Here is a 17814-nt window from a genome sequence, read left to right on the forward strand (position 1 = left end):
TCCTATGACCAAGGCCCAAAGGCAAGATGTCCCGAAACAGGCTCCTCAGGTTGCTACCTGACCACTAGAAAGCCCTGCGATGTCTGCAGAGATACACCCGGGGCCCCTCTTTGGTGAAATGTCCGTGACCAACTGGGGAGCTGTGGCGGGAGACAGTCACACCTACCCTGGATGGCAGCACCCATCTCCTTTGTGCAGTCTTGTCGTTGCCTCGTGGTCTCTGCCCCTGCTCCCAGGCAGCCTCATGGTCTCTGTTTCCTCCTCTCCTCTGTGGGTCTGCTAGAGTGTGTAGTCTTGCCCCCCAGAGATTGCTACGGGGCCACCTGTGTTGGGGACCACATGTCCCAAGATGCTTTGCTGCTGTTATCCCATACGGGGTGCTGGAGGCCAATGGTGAGAGGGCTTCTCTCGTGACTAAGTTCTGTACTCCCCCGGAGGTTAGACAGGAGAAGTCAAGGACAAAGTAGCACAGGTCGCCTGCGGAGTTTCTTGCAGGAGGACTCAGGGATACTGCTGGTGTATTGAGCAGAGGATGCAGGCAGATGGTGCCTGTGGGGTTTGACAGGTCACTGTGACATAGAATTACTGTGTCAGAAGGCTAGTCTGTACAAGCCAGGATCAGGTACAAGCTAACTGACACCCACCTGTGATGACATCATTCTCCCGCCTATTACACATAATAACATCATCTAACATCAAAAGTCAGAACTGATATGTAAAATATCGAGATTGCCATACCTTGGCTGTATGCAGGAAAGAGTAGGTGCTGGTCTGCGCTGGCTGATCGGGCTCATCACAAGGATGCGTCCCGATCCCCCCTTAAACAAGCGGGGCAGAGCATTTCAATTGCAGAGCGTTGCGCAGCGGTAGCCAATCATGGCGCGCCACGTAGGCCGCCTGTGTACGAGACGGTACGCCCTCTGATGTATAGCGTCCACTGCTGTCATGGGAACCATGACGCAGGGACGCGCATGCGCATCAGAGAGGCTCGGCTCTAAAGGGGGAGGCACGGGCTGTCAGAGCTGAAGAAAGAGAGAGGATAGACGTGTGTTAGAACACAAGCAGGAATGCATGGCAAATATAGAGCCATATTGGTGGTATGTCTATATATCCTCTGCTCACGAACTGCACTGTATCACATGCCTGAAGAAGGGGTCCTGTGCGGCTCCGAAACGTTGCACTATATTTTTCCGATGTGATCTTATCTTGAATAAAGTTTTTTGGACTGCTTTTGCAAGATCCTTGGTGTGCTGGCAAATATGTATCTACTTGTAACTAATCCAGTTGCCAACTGGTGATCGCTTCAGCACCCAGTACACACGAGCCTACAAACCAGGAAGGTGTGCAATAGGAATATGAACTATACAGGATCAGGAACCAGGTGGGTAACAGAGCAGACAAAGTCAGGTGGGAATCCGAGATCAAACACAAGAAGCAGGCAGAGGTTATCCGTGAGACAAGCCAGGGTCGAGGACTGGACCAGGCAAGAGACAGGTCAGGAATAAGCTGGGTTGTTAAAGCGGAGTTCCGGGCACGAAAACATTTTTTCAATAAACATACCCCCGGGACAGTCAGGGCTAGCACATTCCACAATGGCTAGCCTCTGATCTGTCCCGGTTCGCACTTACCTGCAAGAAGAACTACTCACTTATAAAATTTCTTCTCCAGCGTTGCCATCTCTGTTGTGGGCAGCTGAAGCCGGCGCGATCCTCTTCTGCGTCCTCTTCCGTGTCTTCTTCTCCCAGAATGCGCCTACACCGGCCCCTCTCGTCACTTCCGGTGTGGCGCCGCATTCCTCCACAGCTTCTGGGCATGCCCAGAAGCTGTTTAGCAGGGAATGCGGCGTCGCCCCGGAAGTGACGAGCGGGGCCGGTGCCGTCGCATTGATTCCTGGGAGCGATGACGTTCAGCTCCCAGGAATCATCGCAAGACAGGAAGTGACGGTGGAGCCGCGGCACAGAGGGAGGAAGTGGAGAATAGGTGAGTATTTTCTATCTACAATTACAAGGTGAGTAAAAAAAAAAAAAAATATACCTAACTATCCAATTCCTTTTCAGGTGAAGAAGATCCAGCGGATGGGCACAAAATCGATTAGGTCGATTTTGTGCCCGGAACTCCGCTTTAAGTAAGGATCACAGGAGCAAAGAATCACAGGTAACAAGCTGAAGATCAATCAGCAACTTCAACCACTGACAGGCTTCCTTATAAAGGCCCATGTGAAGTGCTGGTGGAGATGCTGAGTCCTAGAGTTCTTCCCCTGCTGTTGGTGCCCTGGCAATAACACACACTCAGTCTGGATACAATTAAAACAACTTCTATTGAAGTCAAAGGAAAACAGTTCACAACAAGCCCTGCAGAAGAAGCTTAACCGCAAACACTCACGGACAGGGGCGGACTGACAACTCATAGTGGCCTCCAGGCAATAGGAGACTATGGAGCCCCCAGGTTTAAAGATGGCTGCCACACTTTATGATGCAACATTAATACATTAGGCCTGTGCATAAGGGCACCAAGCTCATGAACATGCAGACAGGCAGAAGACGTAAAGCTGGCGACCCAATAAAGAAATCAGGAGCCTCTCATGGTCAGTGCAACCTTACCAGCATCATGGGTCACTGGGCAAAGTATTGCACTGGGACCTTTAGCAGGGAGATGATGACCTGTGGTGTGCATAGTGCGTTGCGGCACACAGTGGGTGTGGATACATTTTGCCACATATTGGGCGTGGCATTTTAGTGTTATTTTATTTTAAATGCTGGTGGAGACAGGGAGCTTTGGTGAGATATCAGGGGTCTAAACAGACCACTGAAGTCTCGCATTTGATGCAGAGAAAGGGACAAAGGACACATGCTAAGGAGGGTATGCTGGTGGGAATTGTGTGGAGGGTATGACAGTGGGCAGTATGTAAAGGGGAGGAGTGTGGAGGGTATGACAGTGGGCAGTATGTACAGGAGAGGAGGTTGGAGGGTATGACAGTGGGCAGTATGTACAGGAGAGGAGTGTGGAGGGTATGACAGTGGGCAGTATGTACAGGAGAGGAGTGTGGAGGGTATGACAGTGGGCAGTATGTACAGGAGAGGAGTGTGGAGGGGATGACAGTGGGCAGTATGTACAGGAGAGAAGTGTGGAGGGTATGACAGTGGGCAGTATGTACAGGAGAGGAGTGTGGAGGGTATGACAGTGAGCAGTATGTACAGGAGAGGAGTGTGGAGGGGATGACAGTGGGCGGTATGTACAGGAGAGGAGTGTGGAGGGTATGACAGTGGGCAGTATGTACAGGAGAGGAGTGTGGAGGGTATGACAGTGGGCAGTATGTACAGGAGAGGAGTGTGGAGGGTATGACAGTGGGCAGTATGTACAGGAGAGGAGTGTGGAGGGTATGACAGTGGGCAGTATGTACAGGAGAGGAGTGTGGAGGGTATGACAGTGGGCAGTATGTACAGGAGAGGAGTGTGGAGGGTATGACAGTGAGCAGTATGTACAGGAGAGGAGTGTGGAGGGTATGACAGTGGGCAGTATGTACAGGAGAGGAGTGTGGAGGGGATGACAGTGGGCAGTATGTACAGGAGAGGAGTGTGGAGGGGATGACAGTGGGCAGTATGTACAGGAGAGAAGTGTGGAGGGTATGACAGTGGGCAGTATGTACAAGAGAAGATCGATTCCCGCTGAGCAAAGTGGAGTTCACCTGGTGGAAAGCCTGTGTGCAAAGACCTGAAGATTGTTTAGTTAGGCAGTGCATTTTTGATTGTACAGCATTTGGTTAACACAGGGTTAAATAGGATGGTCATAAATTGAGTTCACATTAACTGGACAGAGTGATTGGGGTTTGTTTGTATAGATAGGGCTGTGTCTCAGTTTGAGAAATGTCTGTCAGCTCTGGGGGGGAAGGGGGCTGCTGTCTCAGCTAACCCCCCTCCCCCCCACATGCACACTATCTTCTCCATTTCTGTTTGTCACTTAGAGCCCTTCAGTGCAAAACAAATCCTCCTAGCAGAAACTTTGCAGCTTACCTTCAGACTTCCCTCAGAACAACTCAGCGCACCTCTCTCCCTTCCTACAGTGTGCTCTGCCACCTGATTCTCTCATTACACAGTTCTGATGAATGGAGGGGGGCAGGGATCTGAATAAGAGATCACCCAGCGAGTGCAGGACACTACGGGGGAAGGGGGAGACATAAACCAGGATCGGAGCTTCTAACTACATACACCACCGGCCAGTGTATGTAATTAGAAGCAATGAATGCTGCTGTCCCCACAGTGGCAAGTAAGCACGTGGGGCCCCCTCCTGACCCCGGGCAGTCGGGCCCGAATGGTCAGTACGCCCCTGCTCACAGATGACAGCAGTGTGTACTGGAACAGGTCTCAGCCAAGCTGACGGTGTTTGTCCTGAGGGGTGGAATACAGACTAGCTGGTCTGAGCCCAAGTGGGAAAGTTTCCAGGTAGAGTGGCCGATCCCTCTGCTTTCCCTACTCATCTGGAACCTTACCCTACCACTAGTACTGTCCCTGATAGATGGGTGACCTGTCCCTACACTACCCACATGGTAAAATGTACACCAAACCCAGGAGCCAGGGTCTTAAACAGACTCTGCCTGACCCAAGATGGCCACCAGTCACATGGGCAATCAGCATCCAACTGGATTGTTGCCTCAGTGACCCAGGAAACCATAGAGGAACCATGTTCCTCCAGACATCTTCTTCCTCTACACTGCCACTGCGGTTGAACACCATCTGCAATGGAGAAACTACACTGCACCTGCCTACACAACCCCCCCCCCCCCCCCCTTGACAGATGCTGTCCTTAGCATGCATACTCAGGAAAAAAAACAAAGCATAAACAAACATCATAAGGTGTGGCAACAAAATTTGAATGGCATAGTCAGATTATTTTACAGGAAGCTGGCCAAGCTTGGACCACAAAGGGTGGCGAGTCTCAGTGTCTTCTGTGAAATCACATTGCAAGTTGCTTCTGGTTGAGGTCCTGGGGCTGCAGGAGGATAAGGGCTATCTACATCCCCAATACCCTCTTTACTCAAGCCAAAATCCAGGGGATGTGGCTCTCCGGAATTACCTCACTTTGAAGCATGTTGCAAAGCAAGTCCTTGACCTCTTGGCACAGAGCTGGGGGATGTGTCGGTACAGCTCCAGAATTGGTGGAATGTCCTCCGCATAAATTGAGTGGTCGATGGCCTCTGTGTACCCACAGTCCTCAGGACTGGCAGCAAAGAGCAAATGGTGCTTCTCTAATAGTGTAGCGACCTTTGCTGTGGCAGGGGATAGTCCTGAAGGGGAATATCCAGCTGTTCCAGCAATAGCTTGTATTGTGACTCATGCAATGAGACTATGGCTGCCTGAAGTGAGGCACATGTGGCCTCTACTCTAGGCTGCGACTCCGAGATGCAGTTATGGGGTATTATGATCTGCTAAAGTGGCATGATTGGGGAGCACAATTGGGATGGTCCCCAGGTTGATGAATTGTACCAGGACCTTCCCCTTGTGAGCCTTGGACAGGGTGCGTGCAACCAGCCATTCTGAGGGTGCCTTAGGGCTCCCTCATCATGGTGGCCCCTTGAAATTTCTTGTGGGCCCTGATGGGGCGAAACTAGACTATCTCTTGGAGAGGTGCCAGCAGAAGAGGATTTTAAGGTGGTGTATGGACAACCCCAAGCTGCTCAAGCTGTTTCCTAGCTGCCTCGCAGGCCTGGACGATGTTGAGCCACACAGCTCGCAGAGCACAGACCTGTACCTGCTGACGAGAATGTTCAAACTTGGCCAGCAAGCAAGTCCAATTTCTTTTAAAACATTCATGCCCAAAACAATAGGTACTGAAGTGCTGACTGGACCAGACATCACTACCACTCCCACCCACTCCACCACCTGGTCCTTGATCTAGATCTTCACTCAGGTGACACCTTTCACCAGGATGGGCAAGTTATTGGCTGCTTTAAGGGAAAACCAGGAGGGGTCCAGTTGGTCTTGTGTCCGGATCCGATGAATAAGTCATACTCCAAGACTGTGACTTCAGACCCAGTGTTGATTAGGTATTTGACCTCCAGTCCATTGACAAAGGTGGACACCACTGGGCTTGGGGCAACCATGGACTGTGGTTGGTTGGGACCTTGTGTTGCTCGTCCCTACCCACCCTTGTGGGGGTCGTCCCTCTGCCCTGGGAGCCGCTATTTTAACGGTGGCCTGCGGGTGCTTTTAATTTCAGGCCTCACTACAGTTCTTGCTCACATGTCTATAATGACCACACCACCAGAATCAACAGTCTTCCTCTCGATCCCTTCATAGCGGATTTTTGGCCTTAGAGGGAGTCGGATCCCATTGAAGCATTGATCCCATTGAAGCACGGACACCTGTTTTTTCACATCCAAGGTGAGTTCCGTTATTGTTGTCTGTACAGCGGACAGAGGTGAGGGAGCCAAGGCCTCTTCTTTCATATGCGGTGGATCATACTTTTTGGTCGTTGTCTCTGCATCTTCCTGTTCCCCTGCAACCACATCTACCAGGATGTCGTGGAAAGAGATAATGAGTTATAATCTAATTTACTACTGCAGTGCCCTCCTGACTGGACCTGCTTTCAGTTCTGCCACAAACTGACCCCTCAGTATTTGTCCTGAATCTATGATTTCTGCGCAACCACATGCATCTTTCTTTTCCAGTCATTTACAAAGGTGCTGGAGCACCACCACAAAGTGCGTGAGGCTTTTGTCTTAATGCTATCTCTGAACAAAGAATCTGCGCCTTAGCTCTGGAATGTCACATTTTCTCCTGAACAGGCCTTCTTGGTGTGTCATATTTGCTCCAGTGTGGCCCAGTCCTCCTCCGTCAGGGCCATTACCGCTTGTCGGGCATCACCCTCCAAGGAGGTAATGGCTAGCTTCTGGATCAGCCGGGCTGGAACCTGGTACAAGTGAGCAGCATTCTTTAGTCTCTCTTCCCCCCTCAGTCAGGGGCATATTAGAGACATTATACTTAGGTACCAAGGCCAGGTCTAAACCTAATGGTGTTATGATGGTGCCTGCTCCTACTTCAGCACCCACTGCAACAAGGGACATATCCTGCTGACTATGCCAAGTGCGGGGGTGGGAACAGCATAGTGCGGTGGGTATTCCACACAATGAAGATGCAATTGAAAGAGCTACTATTGATGTCAAAGTAAAATAGTTCACAACAAGCCACGTGGAAGGAAGCTCAACCTAGAACACTCACGGATGGTTAGTCCGAACCCAAGTGGGAAGATTTACAGGAAGAGTGGCAAATCCCTTTGTTTTCCCTACTCATCTGGAACTGTCAATACTGTACCTGACAGATAGGTGGCCTGTCCCTACACTATCCACATGCTAATTGCATGCCAAACCTAGGAGCCAGGGTCTAAAAATAGACTCTGATGACCCAAGATGGCCACCAGAGTCACTTGGCTGGTCAGTGTCCAACTGGATTGCTGCCCCAGTCACCCAGGAAACCATAGAGGACCCATGTTCCTCCTGACTTTCCCTCTGTACTTCCGTTGAGTGCCCCCTGCAGTGGAGAAGATAGACTGCACCTGCCTACACACTGGCCAGGAAGTACAGAAGGCTAAAGAAGGAAAGATATAAAAAGGATTCCTTTGGTTCTAGAAGTTCATTTTTCCACAGGGGATGGCTGGGACTGGTGTATTGCAGGAACTTAGTCAGTCAGACGTGTAGATGCGTAAGTTCAGGCATAGGCAGAGACATGGTCAGCATATGAGAACAAAGGGGAAGGAAGCACCAGCTAAGTGTAGTATAACAGTTAAAAGTTTTAATAGCCATAGATTAAAAATGCTCACAAGAGGTAAATTGTAAATACGCTCATCTGGTATCAAGTTTGTGGATGTGGATTCCTCCTAAAACCCTTCTGTGTGGAACGCACAGTGGAAGTGACATCACCGGAAGGATAGGAGGACCAGAGTCCACCCTGCCCCAAAGCACCCACCCCCCATTTTAGGGCATGTGGCCTGGGTATGGTTCGGGGCGGTCACTCGTCTCCCCCCCCCCCTTTCCTGACCTGTCAGGCTGTATACTCAGGTAAGGGACACCAGATTCAATGGGCCTGGTATGGACATAACGCCATTTTTTTAAACATTTTTCTATTGTCGGACATTATTTTCTTTACATTCATCTGTCAGTGGGGAAGCCGCTGACAGGTGATGAGTCATGGTTAAGGACGTGGGCAGCAGCTATTTCTTCACATAAAATTGGAATTGGACGAACGTTTTTCAACCGATCCGAATTCTAATCTTTCTGAAAAGTTGGAATTCATTCAAAAATTTATAAATGTAACAAATTTTAACGAAAACCCAGCCAACCATTAGGGGTTTTCTCTGCCAATGGTGTATGCTGAGAAATGGTGTAAATGTTTTGGGGGAAATGCTGCATGCTCTTCTCCAATGAGGATCGGCCTAGGGAGGATGCCCATGATGGAGCTGCTCATTCAGACCTGCTTTCCTAAAGAGGCCCATATGGACTGGATTCTGGGTTTACCTTCCTGGGGAAGCCTGCATGTGTAAGGAACTTAAAGTTGCTCCTGAAGAGTGTGGACCAGGGAAAGCTTGTATGTTCTCCTGGAGTACTCTCATAAAGACTACATCTACTTTAACCTAGAGCATCTGTGAATAGGGTTGCCAGGTCTGCTTCCAAAAAATAGCGGACAATGGGGGAAGGGGGGGGGGGGGGTTAAGTAGTAAAAAAAATAAAAACATTTTTTACAATTAAATTATATATTTTCTTACAAACATTTTAACACGTATTAAAATAATCACTTCAAAACCTTACTTAAAATTCAAAACATCAAATATATTATAATAATATGTAAAATATTAAATTACAAAATTACATTTTACTTTGCTGTCGTGTGTATTTTTTTATTTGACTGCGCAGCTTTGATCAATTTTTTTGTGTTTAAGGAATAGTTCTTTAATTTCAGTACAACGTTGAGAAATATTAAAAAATATACAAAGTTCACTTTGAACTGATGGTACAAAGCAGTCGGTTACGTTCGTCAGTCCACAAATTTCCCATGACGCTGAAAATTCGTTCAACGTTTGCATTTGATACCGGAATTGATGCACAATACTGGAACAGTTTCAGTAAATTCAGAGATGGCTCTTACTTGAAAAAGTCCGTCCACTTTTCAAGGGATGAATCGCCCTGCAGATGAACATAAACTTCTTCTAAGGCAGAAATTTAATCGAAGAGAGTGTTGGGTGTAAGTTCTTCTCGCCATGGTGATAATAACCAGATGTTCGTCATTTCTTCTAAAGTTGGAGGATTATTGCGATCAATTACATTGAAACAACTTAGCGTCTCATATGTCCACTATTTTGTAAAAAAAAAAAATAGTGAACATAATGTGAAAAAAGTGGACTGTCCGCTCAAATAGTGGATACCTGGCAAGCTTATCTGTGAAATATACAATTTTCTCCCTGGACTGTAAGTAATAAAGCAAATTTTTGTTTTTATCTAAAAGTGACTGGTGCCCATTTTTCACAATCCCAAATCAAAGCCAGGACTTCCCCCTGAGAACTGAATGTCAGCTCTTTGTACACTCCTGGGTGGTGTTCTAAAATTTTGTCGGACCCATGAAAATTCCGGACCTCGTCACTTCCGGTGACGCTACGTCATAACCCAGCTGGTGCGAGCCCCGGTGCGCATTCGCACAAGACATTTTCAAGGTCTGATGAAATTCTAAGATTTAGCGAACAGCTGATTGAGAGGAGGAGGGGCTGAGGTGGGACGCACATACCGCTGCGGGAAAATTGCTGTCACGGGCGAACCAAAGGTGCTGAAGACCCTAAAATTGTATCGCAGGTAGCCAAGACGCTCCCTACAGCTGATAAAAATTTGGGGTCTCGGGGATGAAAGGGCGCAGAGCTGTGACCCCGAGAACCGGGCCTCGGGGTCACTGCTCCGCGCCCTTTCATCCCCAAAACCCCAAATTTTTATCAGCTGTAGGGGAGCGTCTTGGCTACCTGCGATACAATTTTAGGGTCTCCAGCACCTTTGGTTTGCCCGTGACAGCAATATCCCCACGGCAGTGTGTGCGTCCCACCTCAGCCCCTCCTCCTCTCAATCAGCTGTTCGCTAAGTCTTAGAATTTCATCGGACCTTGAAAATGTCTTGTGCGCATGCGCACCGAGGCTCGCACGTGCCGGAAGTGACGAGGTCCGGAATTTTCATGGGTCCGACAACATTTTAGAACAGCGGCACTATCTGCTTCCGGAGGGGGAGTCGGGCTACAAGTAGAACAGTTAAGCAGCAAGCACATAGACTTCCATGTCTACTAATTAACCAGAGTATGAACTATAGTTTGGGCTTTGTGTCTTTTAAAGTCTATGAGCCGAGCTTGTAAATGTGCTGAGACAGTACAGCTCAGTGACCAACTACATATTATTTAGTAGAAAAGAGCAATCGTTTCCGCTTTCTCTCTCTTCTAAAGTTTGGAGGAGTGATTATCTTCACTATTGCAGAAAACACCCCCCCCCCTCTGTACTTCACCATGTGAAATATCACTGATTAGGACCAGGGTTGTCTTGTGTAACAGGATGTGACCAACCCAACTGCATTCTTCCCCATTGTCTTTCACTTCCCTTCTCAGCGATGGCGTCTGCTGATCTAAGAGCTGAGCTGGAATGTTCTATCTGCCTGAACATTTATACTGATTCTGTAAACCTGAGATGTGGACACAACTTCTGCCGGGTCTGTATTGATCGTGTGCTGGATACGCAGGAGGGGTCTGGAGGATATTCCTGTCCTGAATGCAGAGAGAAGTTTCTGGATCGTCCTGCACTGCATAGGAACATAACACTGCGTAACATAGTGGAGAATTTCCTATCTGCTCAGCCTGATCAGGAGGAGTCCGGGGTCTCCTGTACTCACTGTGTGGACTCTCCTGTACCTGCTGTTAGATCCTGTCTGCTCTGTGAGGTTTCTCTGTGTGATAAACACTTGAAAGTCCACAAGAAGTCCCCAGAACACATCTTATGTGACCCCACCTTGTCCATGGAGAGCAGGAAATGCTCCGTCCATAAGAAGATCCTGGAGTATTACTGCACTGAGGATGATACCTGTATCTGTGTGTCTTGTTGTATGATTGGAGGACATAAAGGACATGAGATGGAGTCACTGGATGAGGCTTCTGAGAAGAAGAAGGAGACATTAAGGAATGTTCTGCAGAAACTTCTGACAAAGAGAGAGGAGACGGAAAAAAGAGTCCAGAGTCTGCAGGAACACAGGAGGAAAGTACAAGAAAAAGCGCCTGGTGACACCGAGAGAGTCACTGCCCTGTTTAGAGATCTCAGGAGACGTCTGGAAGACCTGGAAAAGAGAGTCCTGAGGAACATCTCTGGGCAGGCAGAGCGAGTCTCCATCTCCATCCGGGATCTGGAAATAAAGAAGGAGGAGCTGTCCAGGAAGATGCGTCACATTGAGGAGCTGTGTAACATGACGGATCCACTGACTGTCCTACAGGAATCAGACACAGGTGACTTGTGTGATACTGAGGATGGAGATAATGAGGACAGAGAGAGACATGAGGAACTCCTCCATGATGGAGGGGGTCTGGATGTGGCGGGGGTCTTACGCACAGGTTTATCTGATATAATAACAGACGTAAATGTATACATGTATATACAGGAAGCTGCAGACATATTACTGGATGTAAACACAGCTCATAATGATCTACATATATCAGATGATAGGAAAACTGTATCCAGGTCACAAAGGAACCAGAATCATCCAGAAACACCAGAGAGATTTCAAGATTATTCTCAGGTGTTGAGCAGTCGGAGTTTCTCCTCAGGATCACATTACTGGGAAGTGGATGTCGGGGGGTCAGATAGCTGGAGAGTCGGGATGTGTTACCCCAGTATAGACAGGAGGGGAGGGCAGTCAGGGATTGGAAATAATAAGTCCTGGGGTTTGGATAAGACTAGTAATCAGTATGGGGTGATACATGACAGTAAAGAGATCCCCTTACCCACCATTATCTCCAGTAACAGAGTCAGAATATATCTGGATTATGAGGCTGGGCGGATCTCCTTTTATGATCTGTGTGACCCGATCCGACACCTCCACACCTTCACCACCACCTTCACTGAGCCCCTCCATGCTGGGTTATGGATACCGAAAGGTTGTATAAAGATATGTGGGGGGAATCAGAAGATGTGAGACCTCTGCCCAGAGACTGATGATGTCACATGGAAAATGGGTGGGATTGGTGAAATATTCAGTAAGATAAAGCAGTGGGGGGGGGGGGCTTCGGTCAGTCGCCTGCCGGTGTAACGTTAAAAACCATAACTCGTGAAAATTCCATACCTTGTCACTTCCGGTGCAACTTCCGGTGCACATACGTCATGGAACAGCTGAGCAGGTTGCCATTGCGCATGCTCAGAGGTCCGGAGGGTAGGGAACTTTGACGGGGTAGTGTGTTGTAACGTTACACCGCTTCAGCTGTTGCCGCGGTAACATTAAAACATCTCGGCTACAACGTGAAATCATCTCCGCTCCTATCCCTGTCACTTCCCTGATCTCGGCTACTAAATGTAAAAGCGGCGGGTGTATGAAAATATAAATCACGGAGATCTGGGCTCCGTGATTTATATTTTCATAGACCCGCCTCCGCTTTTACATTTAGTAGCCGAGATCAAGGAAGTGACAGGGATAGGAGCGGAGATGATTTCATGTTGTAGCCGAGATGTTTTAATTTTACCGCGGCAACAGCTGATGCGGTGTAACGTTACAACACACTACCCCGTCAAAATTCCCTACCCTCCTGACCTCTGAGCATGCGCAATGGTAACCTGCTCAGCTGTTCCATGACGTAGGTGCGACGTAGGTGCACCGGAAGTGACGAGGGTAGGGAATTTTCATGGGTAGGGTTTTTTCACGGAACACCGGTTTTTCTACTATAAATAAAGATAAGTGAGATTTCCTGTAAAGCTCTTTTAGGTCACAGACAAATTTTATTTCCATATATATACATATTTTATCATGAGTTTTTACTGTTGATTATTTTATTGTGTGAAGAAATGAAAATTAATAATAGATCTATAAATAGATAGAAAGAGATAAAAATAGAGGTAAACATCTCAGAGGAAAAATTATGAAGAAATGATCCTGAGATTTAAAAAATGTGAAATGAAATGAAAAAAATGTTATTTATCACTATAAATCATGTATGATTACTAGTACTGGAATGTGTCCCCAATATAATGTTTTCCCGTAGAATGGATCGCCAATATAATTCTATTGGATCATTTTTATAATGGATCTTAATATATTGTGTTCCCATAGAATTGATAACCAAAATAATTTTATTGGATCCCTTCTCTAATGGATCCCCAATATAATGTGTCCCCATAGAATGGATCACCAATAGAATTCTATTGGATTACTTTTATAATGGAGCTAATATAATCTTTCCCCATAGAATGGATCACCAATACAATTCTATTGGACCACTTTTATAATGTATCTCCAATATAATGTGTCCCCATAGAATGGATCACCAATAGAATTCTATTGGATCACTTTTATAATGGATCCTAATATAATGTTTCCCCATAGAATGGATCACCAATAGAATTCTATTGGACCACTTTAATAATGTATCCTACGGTAATATAATGTGTTCCCATAGAATGGATCATCAATAGAATTCTATTGGATCACTTTTATAATGTATCCTACGGTAATATAATGTGTTCCCATAGAATGGATCACCAATAGATATTTTATGCATCACTTTTATAATGGATCCTAATATAGGGTGTCCCCATAGAATGGATCACCAATAAAATTCCACTGGATCACTTTTATAATGGATCCTAATATAATGTATCATTGTGATGTTGTATCTTGTAATCACTAGGTGTGTCTTGGTGATGGGAGGAGGAATTTAGGAAAGGAGACATTAAGGCCCCTTTCACACTTGTGCAACTTGTCCTGCGACTTGGGACTGCAAAGTCGCATGACAAGTCATAACCCATGGTTTCCAATCAGTACTATTCATATCTGTGCGACTTAAACTTGCAGCGACTAAAGTAGTCCCTGTACTACTTTGGTCCCACTTTGGTGTTACTTGAGGTCTGCAGCCCTTAAGTCACATCGAAATTATGGGACTTTTAGGTTGTACAAGTGTGAAAGGGGCCTAAAGTGGTTGTAAAGTCAGAAGGTTTTTTTTTATACTAATGCATTAGGATAAAAAGCCTTCTGTGTGCAGCAGCCCCCTTAATACTTACCTGAGCCCCCACTCTATCCGGCAATGTCCACAAGTGCCTCAGCCATCCGGGACCCTCTCTCCTGATTGGCTGAGACACATCAGTGGTGCCATTGGCTCTGGCTGCTGTCAATCAAACTCAGTTAGCCAACAGGAGGGGGGGGGGTGGCGGCTAATGGCAGCTCCATGTCTGAATGAATACACAAAGCTGCAGCTCGGCTCAGGTGCCCCCATAGCAAGTTGCTTGCTGGGGGGGCACTTAACAGGAGAGAGGGGCCAGGAGCTCCAGCCAGGGACCCAAGAAGAGGAGGATCTGGGCTGCTCTGTGCAAAACTACTGCACAGAGGAGGTAAGTATAATATGTTTGTTATTTTTATAGAAAAAAAAAAAAAAACTTTGCAATTTCTTTAATATGAATAAAGTTTTTTCTATTGTAAATGTGAAGTGTTGGTGATTAGGAATGCACTCCAGGTTCGATCTGAATTCTGGACCTTCAGCCACCTTGGCAGGTGCCAAACGTCATATACTGTGTGTGACTGAAACCACAGCGCATCATATAACCAGAAACATCTGTGCAATTAATCAGGGGTATTGTAAATGTATGATGTACTATGACAATTTATGGTCAAAGGTATTTGCACATTAAATAAACGGTGAATAGAAGAAGCCGATGAGTGAATCAGCACATAAATCAGCGTAGGTAGCCCAAACCCAATTAAGAAACAAACTTTCTAACTATGGGGTTGTTGCTGCTAAGTCATTTCTTCATTTTGGCATGGTGTTCCCCCTTAAAAGCCATTCCTTTGTAAATGTCAGTTTTGCTGCAATAGGTTGCATACATTGTATAGACGCACTTTTTCACAGGCAGGTTACGGGCCTTCCCTCAGTCATTTGAGGGTTTAAATATTATTTATAGGAGTTTAGCATTTTTTATAGTGTCACAGGTATTTATATAGTGCCGTCAATTTACGCAGTGCTTTACATAGATAATGTAGCGCGCTACCCCCCGCATCCTGAAACCATGTGTCCAGAACATAAACGCACAGTTCAATAATTAAAAATATGCAAAGAATGCAACTTTAAACTTTATGTAAGAGTCCCCCCCTAATTTGTGCTAATATTTTGCACTGAGTCCTTTGAGATGTGGTAGAAAGAAGTGAGGGAGTCCTTGCAGTGTAGATATCCAGCGTCTTCGGCTAGCTCAACAAGGGCCCAAAGAGATCTCTGTGCAACAATGCCAAGTAACAAGGGATAACAAATGCAAAGTGTCTCCTTGAAAGCTTTAATGTGGGAAGATGAGATAAAGATGTCTGCATGCAGTGTCCCTTTTTGTTGTATGTACACAAGGTGGGCTTCCGCCTGCTCACCAATCCTGACGACACCAAGGGCCAAAGGAACTGGATATCCTGAACAGGCTCTTAAAGGGTCATAATTGATGCCCATCTGGCAACCCAAATGCCCGCCGACACAACAATGCCTGCGATAGCTGACCTGCCTCTGGCCATGAAGCCGCTGGTGGTAGAGGCTATGACACCGTCCTGGCCGCGATGTCCCTCTCAATCACTGGCGAGGAAGAAAATCCCATTCTCCTGCGTCCGGTCTCTCTGCCTCATGTTCCCTCTCTCCCCCTTGCTCTCCAGTCCCTCTGCCTCGTGGTCTCTCCCCTCTTCTACCCGGCATGCAGGGAGCTGTAGTTTTCCACCATAGGGATCACAGTGGAGCTGCCAGTCTTCGGGTCATGACCCCCTGCTCCCCTCTTTGGATTGGTTCCTCCCCCTGGCCAATGGGGAAGGAGGGGGGAAGGAACAGCAGGGTGGCGGCGATCCTGGAAAACGCAGCTCTTCCATGCAGTAGCGTAAAAAGAGAAGGAGGGGGATAGCCCCCAGCTGCTGTCGCCCAAAGAAAGGAAGGAGTCCATTGACACATAGTGCCCATAATCTGGTACATGCTTTCAAAAGGTACATTAGGGAGAAAAAACAAGTTAGTGTACATTAGAGATTAAACACTTGGCATGAACATATGAATCTGGCAGAGGAACCTCCCACCATTTAGGGAAGGTTGTTTGCCTGCAAGCCACCGATATGGGATGGCCCACCTAGATGTTCCGGGTGTGAATTTGGGTCACCCTTTACTAAATCTGTAGTGGGAAGGTTGGGCATGTCGAGAATCCTTTGAGAGGTGAAGATAATTTCTTCAGAACTTTCACCAAGAGCATCATAAGTCAGTCTCTTTGGTGGGAAAATTATTATTTTCTCTCTCTGCTCTTTAAGGCTCAGTTGTTGTAGGCACACTAGCCTCTTTTTCGTGTTCAGCTAACTCTTCCTCCTGTGCATCTGACTCTGTTTCTTGTACATCTGATCCTTCTACTTCCACCATAGGAGAGCGAAAAGGTTTCTAAATCTCCTGCTGTCAGAGAGTCTTGGGGGTCATGCAGATTTGATAGAGATTGGGTTTGAGGTACGAATTCTGGGGCCTCAGGCCTGAGGATCCTGGTATCTGTCTCCCTGGGAGGAGAAGAAGAGATGACAGTTTCCGAAATTTGAGGTGACCAGTCCATGCCCGTTTCTCCATCCTAACTGTCCTTCTCATCTGTGTTTAAGGGCACAGGTTGAGACCTGGTTACTGGAAAGGGTCTCTGAGAAGTTGTTTTAGTAAGCTGCGAATCTGACAGTTGCGGCACACAAATTGAATCTGATAAGGGCAGTAGGTGATTAAGCTGCCAAGTCTTTAGTGGGCCCGTGCATCCCTCCAGGCGGATCTAATACAATGGCAGCCCCAGCAACTGCTTACAGATGATATAAAGCTGTGACTTCCAGCGATCAGCCAATCTGTTTTTTCCAGGGACACCCAAGTTCCTCAGTAGCACTCTGTCACCAGGCTGTAAATCATGTACAATATCTCACAAAAGTGAGTACACCCCTCACCAGGGCCGTCTTTAAGGAGGGGTAAATGGGGCAACTGCCCTGGGTCCTGTCATTGTTGTGGGGCCCAACATCCAAACAATTGCTCCCTGTCACATAGTGCTGCTGTAGCTGAAGGGAAAGGGAAGCAGTGATCGAAGGTGTCCAAGCCTGACAAGCAGAGCTGGCCAAGTGGATAGACACGCTGACAAGCAGTGGCAGAGAACGAGTGAGGCAGAGAACCAGTGAGGGGGATCGCATAGAGGAGACAATGACATTCCTATGGCAGCAAAGATAAGAAAAGTGGTGGGGAATTTACAATCTGAAACAGAACATGTGCTTGTTGGAACTAACGTTTGCTTGCTATTAACATAACTGGGAATGCCTGTATATACGCACACTGGTCGGCATGGATGAGCAGTCAGCTGCTATGTTCTGTGATTAGCAAGTTGAATTGCTTTAGCTGCTAAAGTCAGGTATCTTTGCCTCTCTGCTTGCTATGCTCATTGACAGTACCGTTTTGAATGTAATCCTGGTTGACTTAATCAACCTCATCTTTTCTGCCACATATTAAATTCTGCTGCAGTGCAAGACAACACTTCTAGTCTGGCAAATGGACTGCTGTGTGAGTTTGTAGCATAATCCATCTAGCAATCAGTTAGCAGTAATGATGT

General features: G+C 47.0%; 1 protein-coding gene across 1 annotated transcript in view; it reads left to right on the forward strand.

The window, feature by feature from the left end:
- LOC309553061 (uncharacterized protein) overlaps positions 1-12246 on the forward strand; it is a 149358-nt gene extending 137112 nt beyond the window's left edge. Inside the window, exon 6 of the mRNA XM_082253959.1 lies at positions 11863-12246. Within this exon, the coding sequence (XP_082110085.1) occupies positions 11863-12190 (328 nt within the window). The 3' untranslated portion in view covers positions 12191-12246. The remainder of the gene's footprint in view (positions 1-11862) is intronic.
- Positions 12247-17814: the final 5568 nt, after the last annotated feature.

The sequence above is a fragment of the Pelophylax lessonae genome (assembly GCF_965119305.1).
Source record: "Pelophylax lessonae genome assembly, chromosome: 4".
Lineage (NCBI taxonomy): Eukaryota > Metazoa > Chordata > Amphibia > Anura > Ranidae > Pelophylax > Pelophylax lessonae.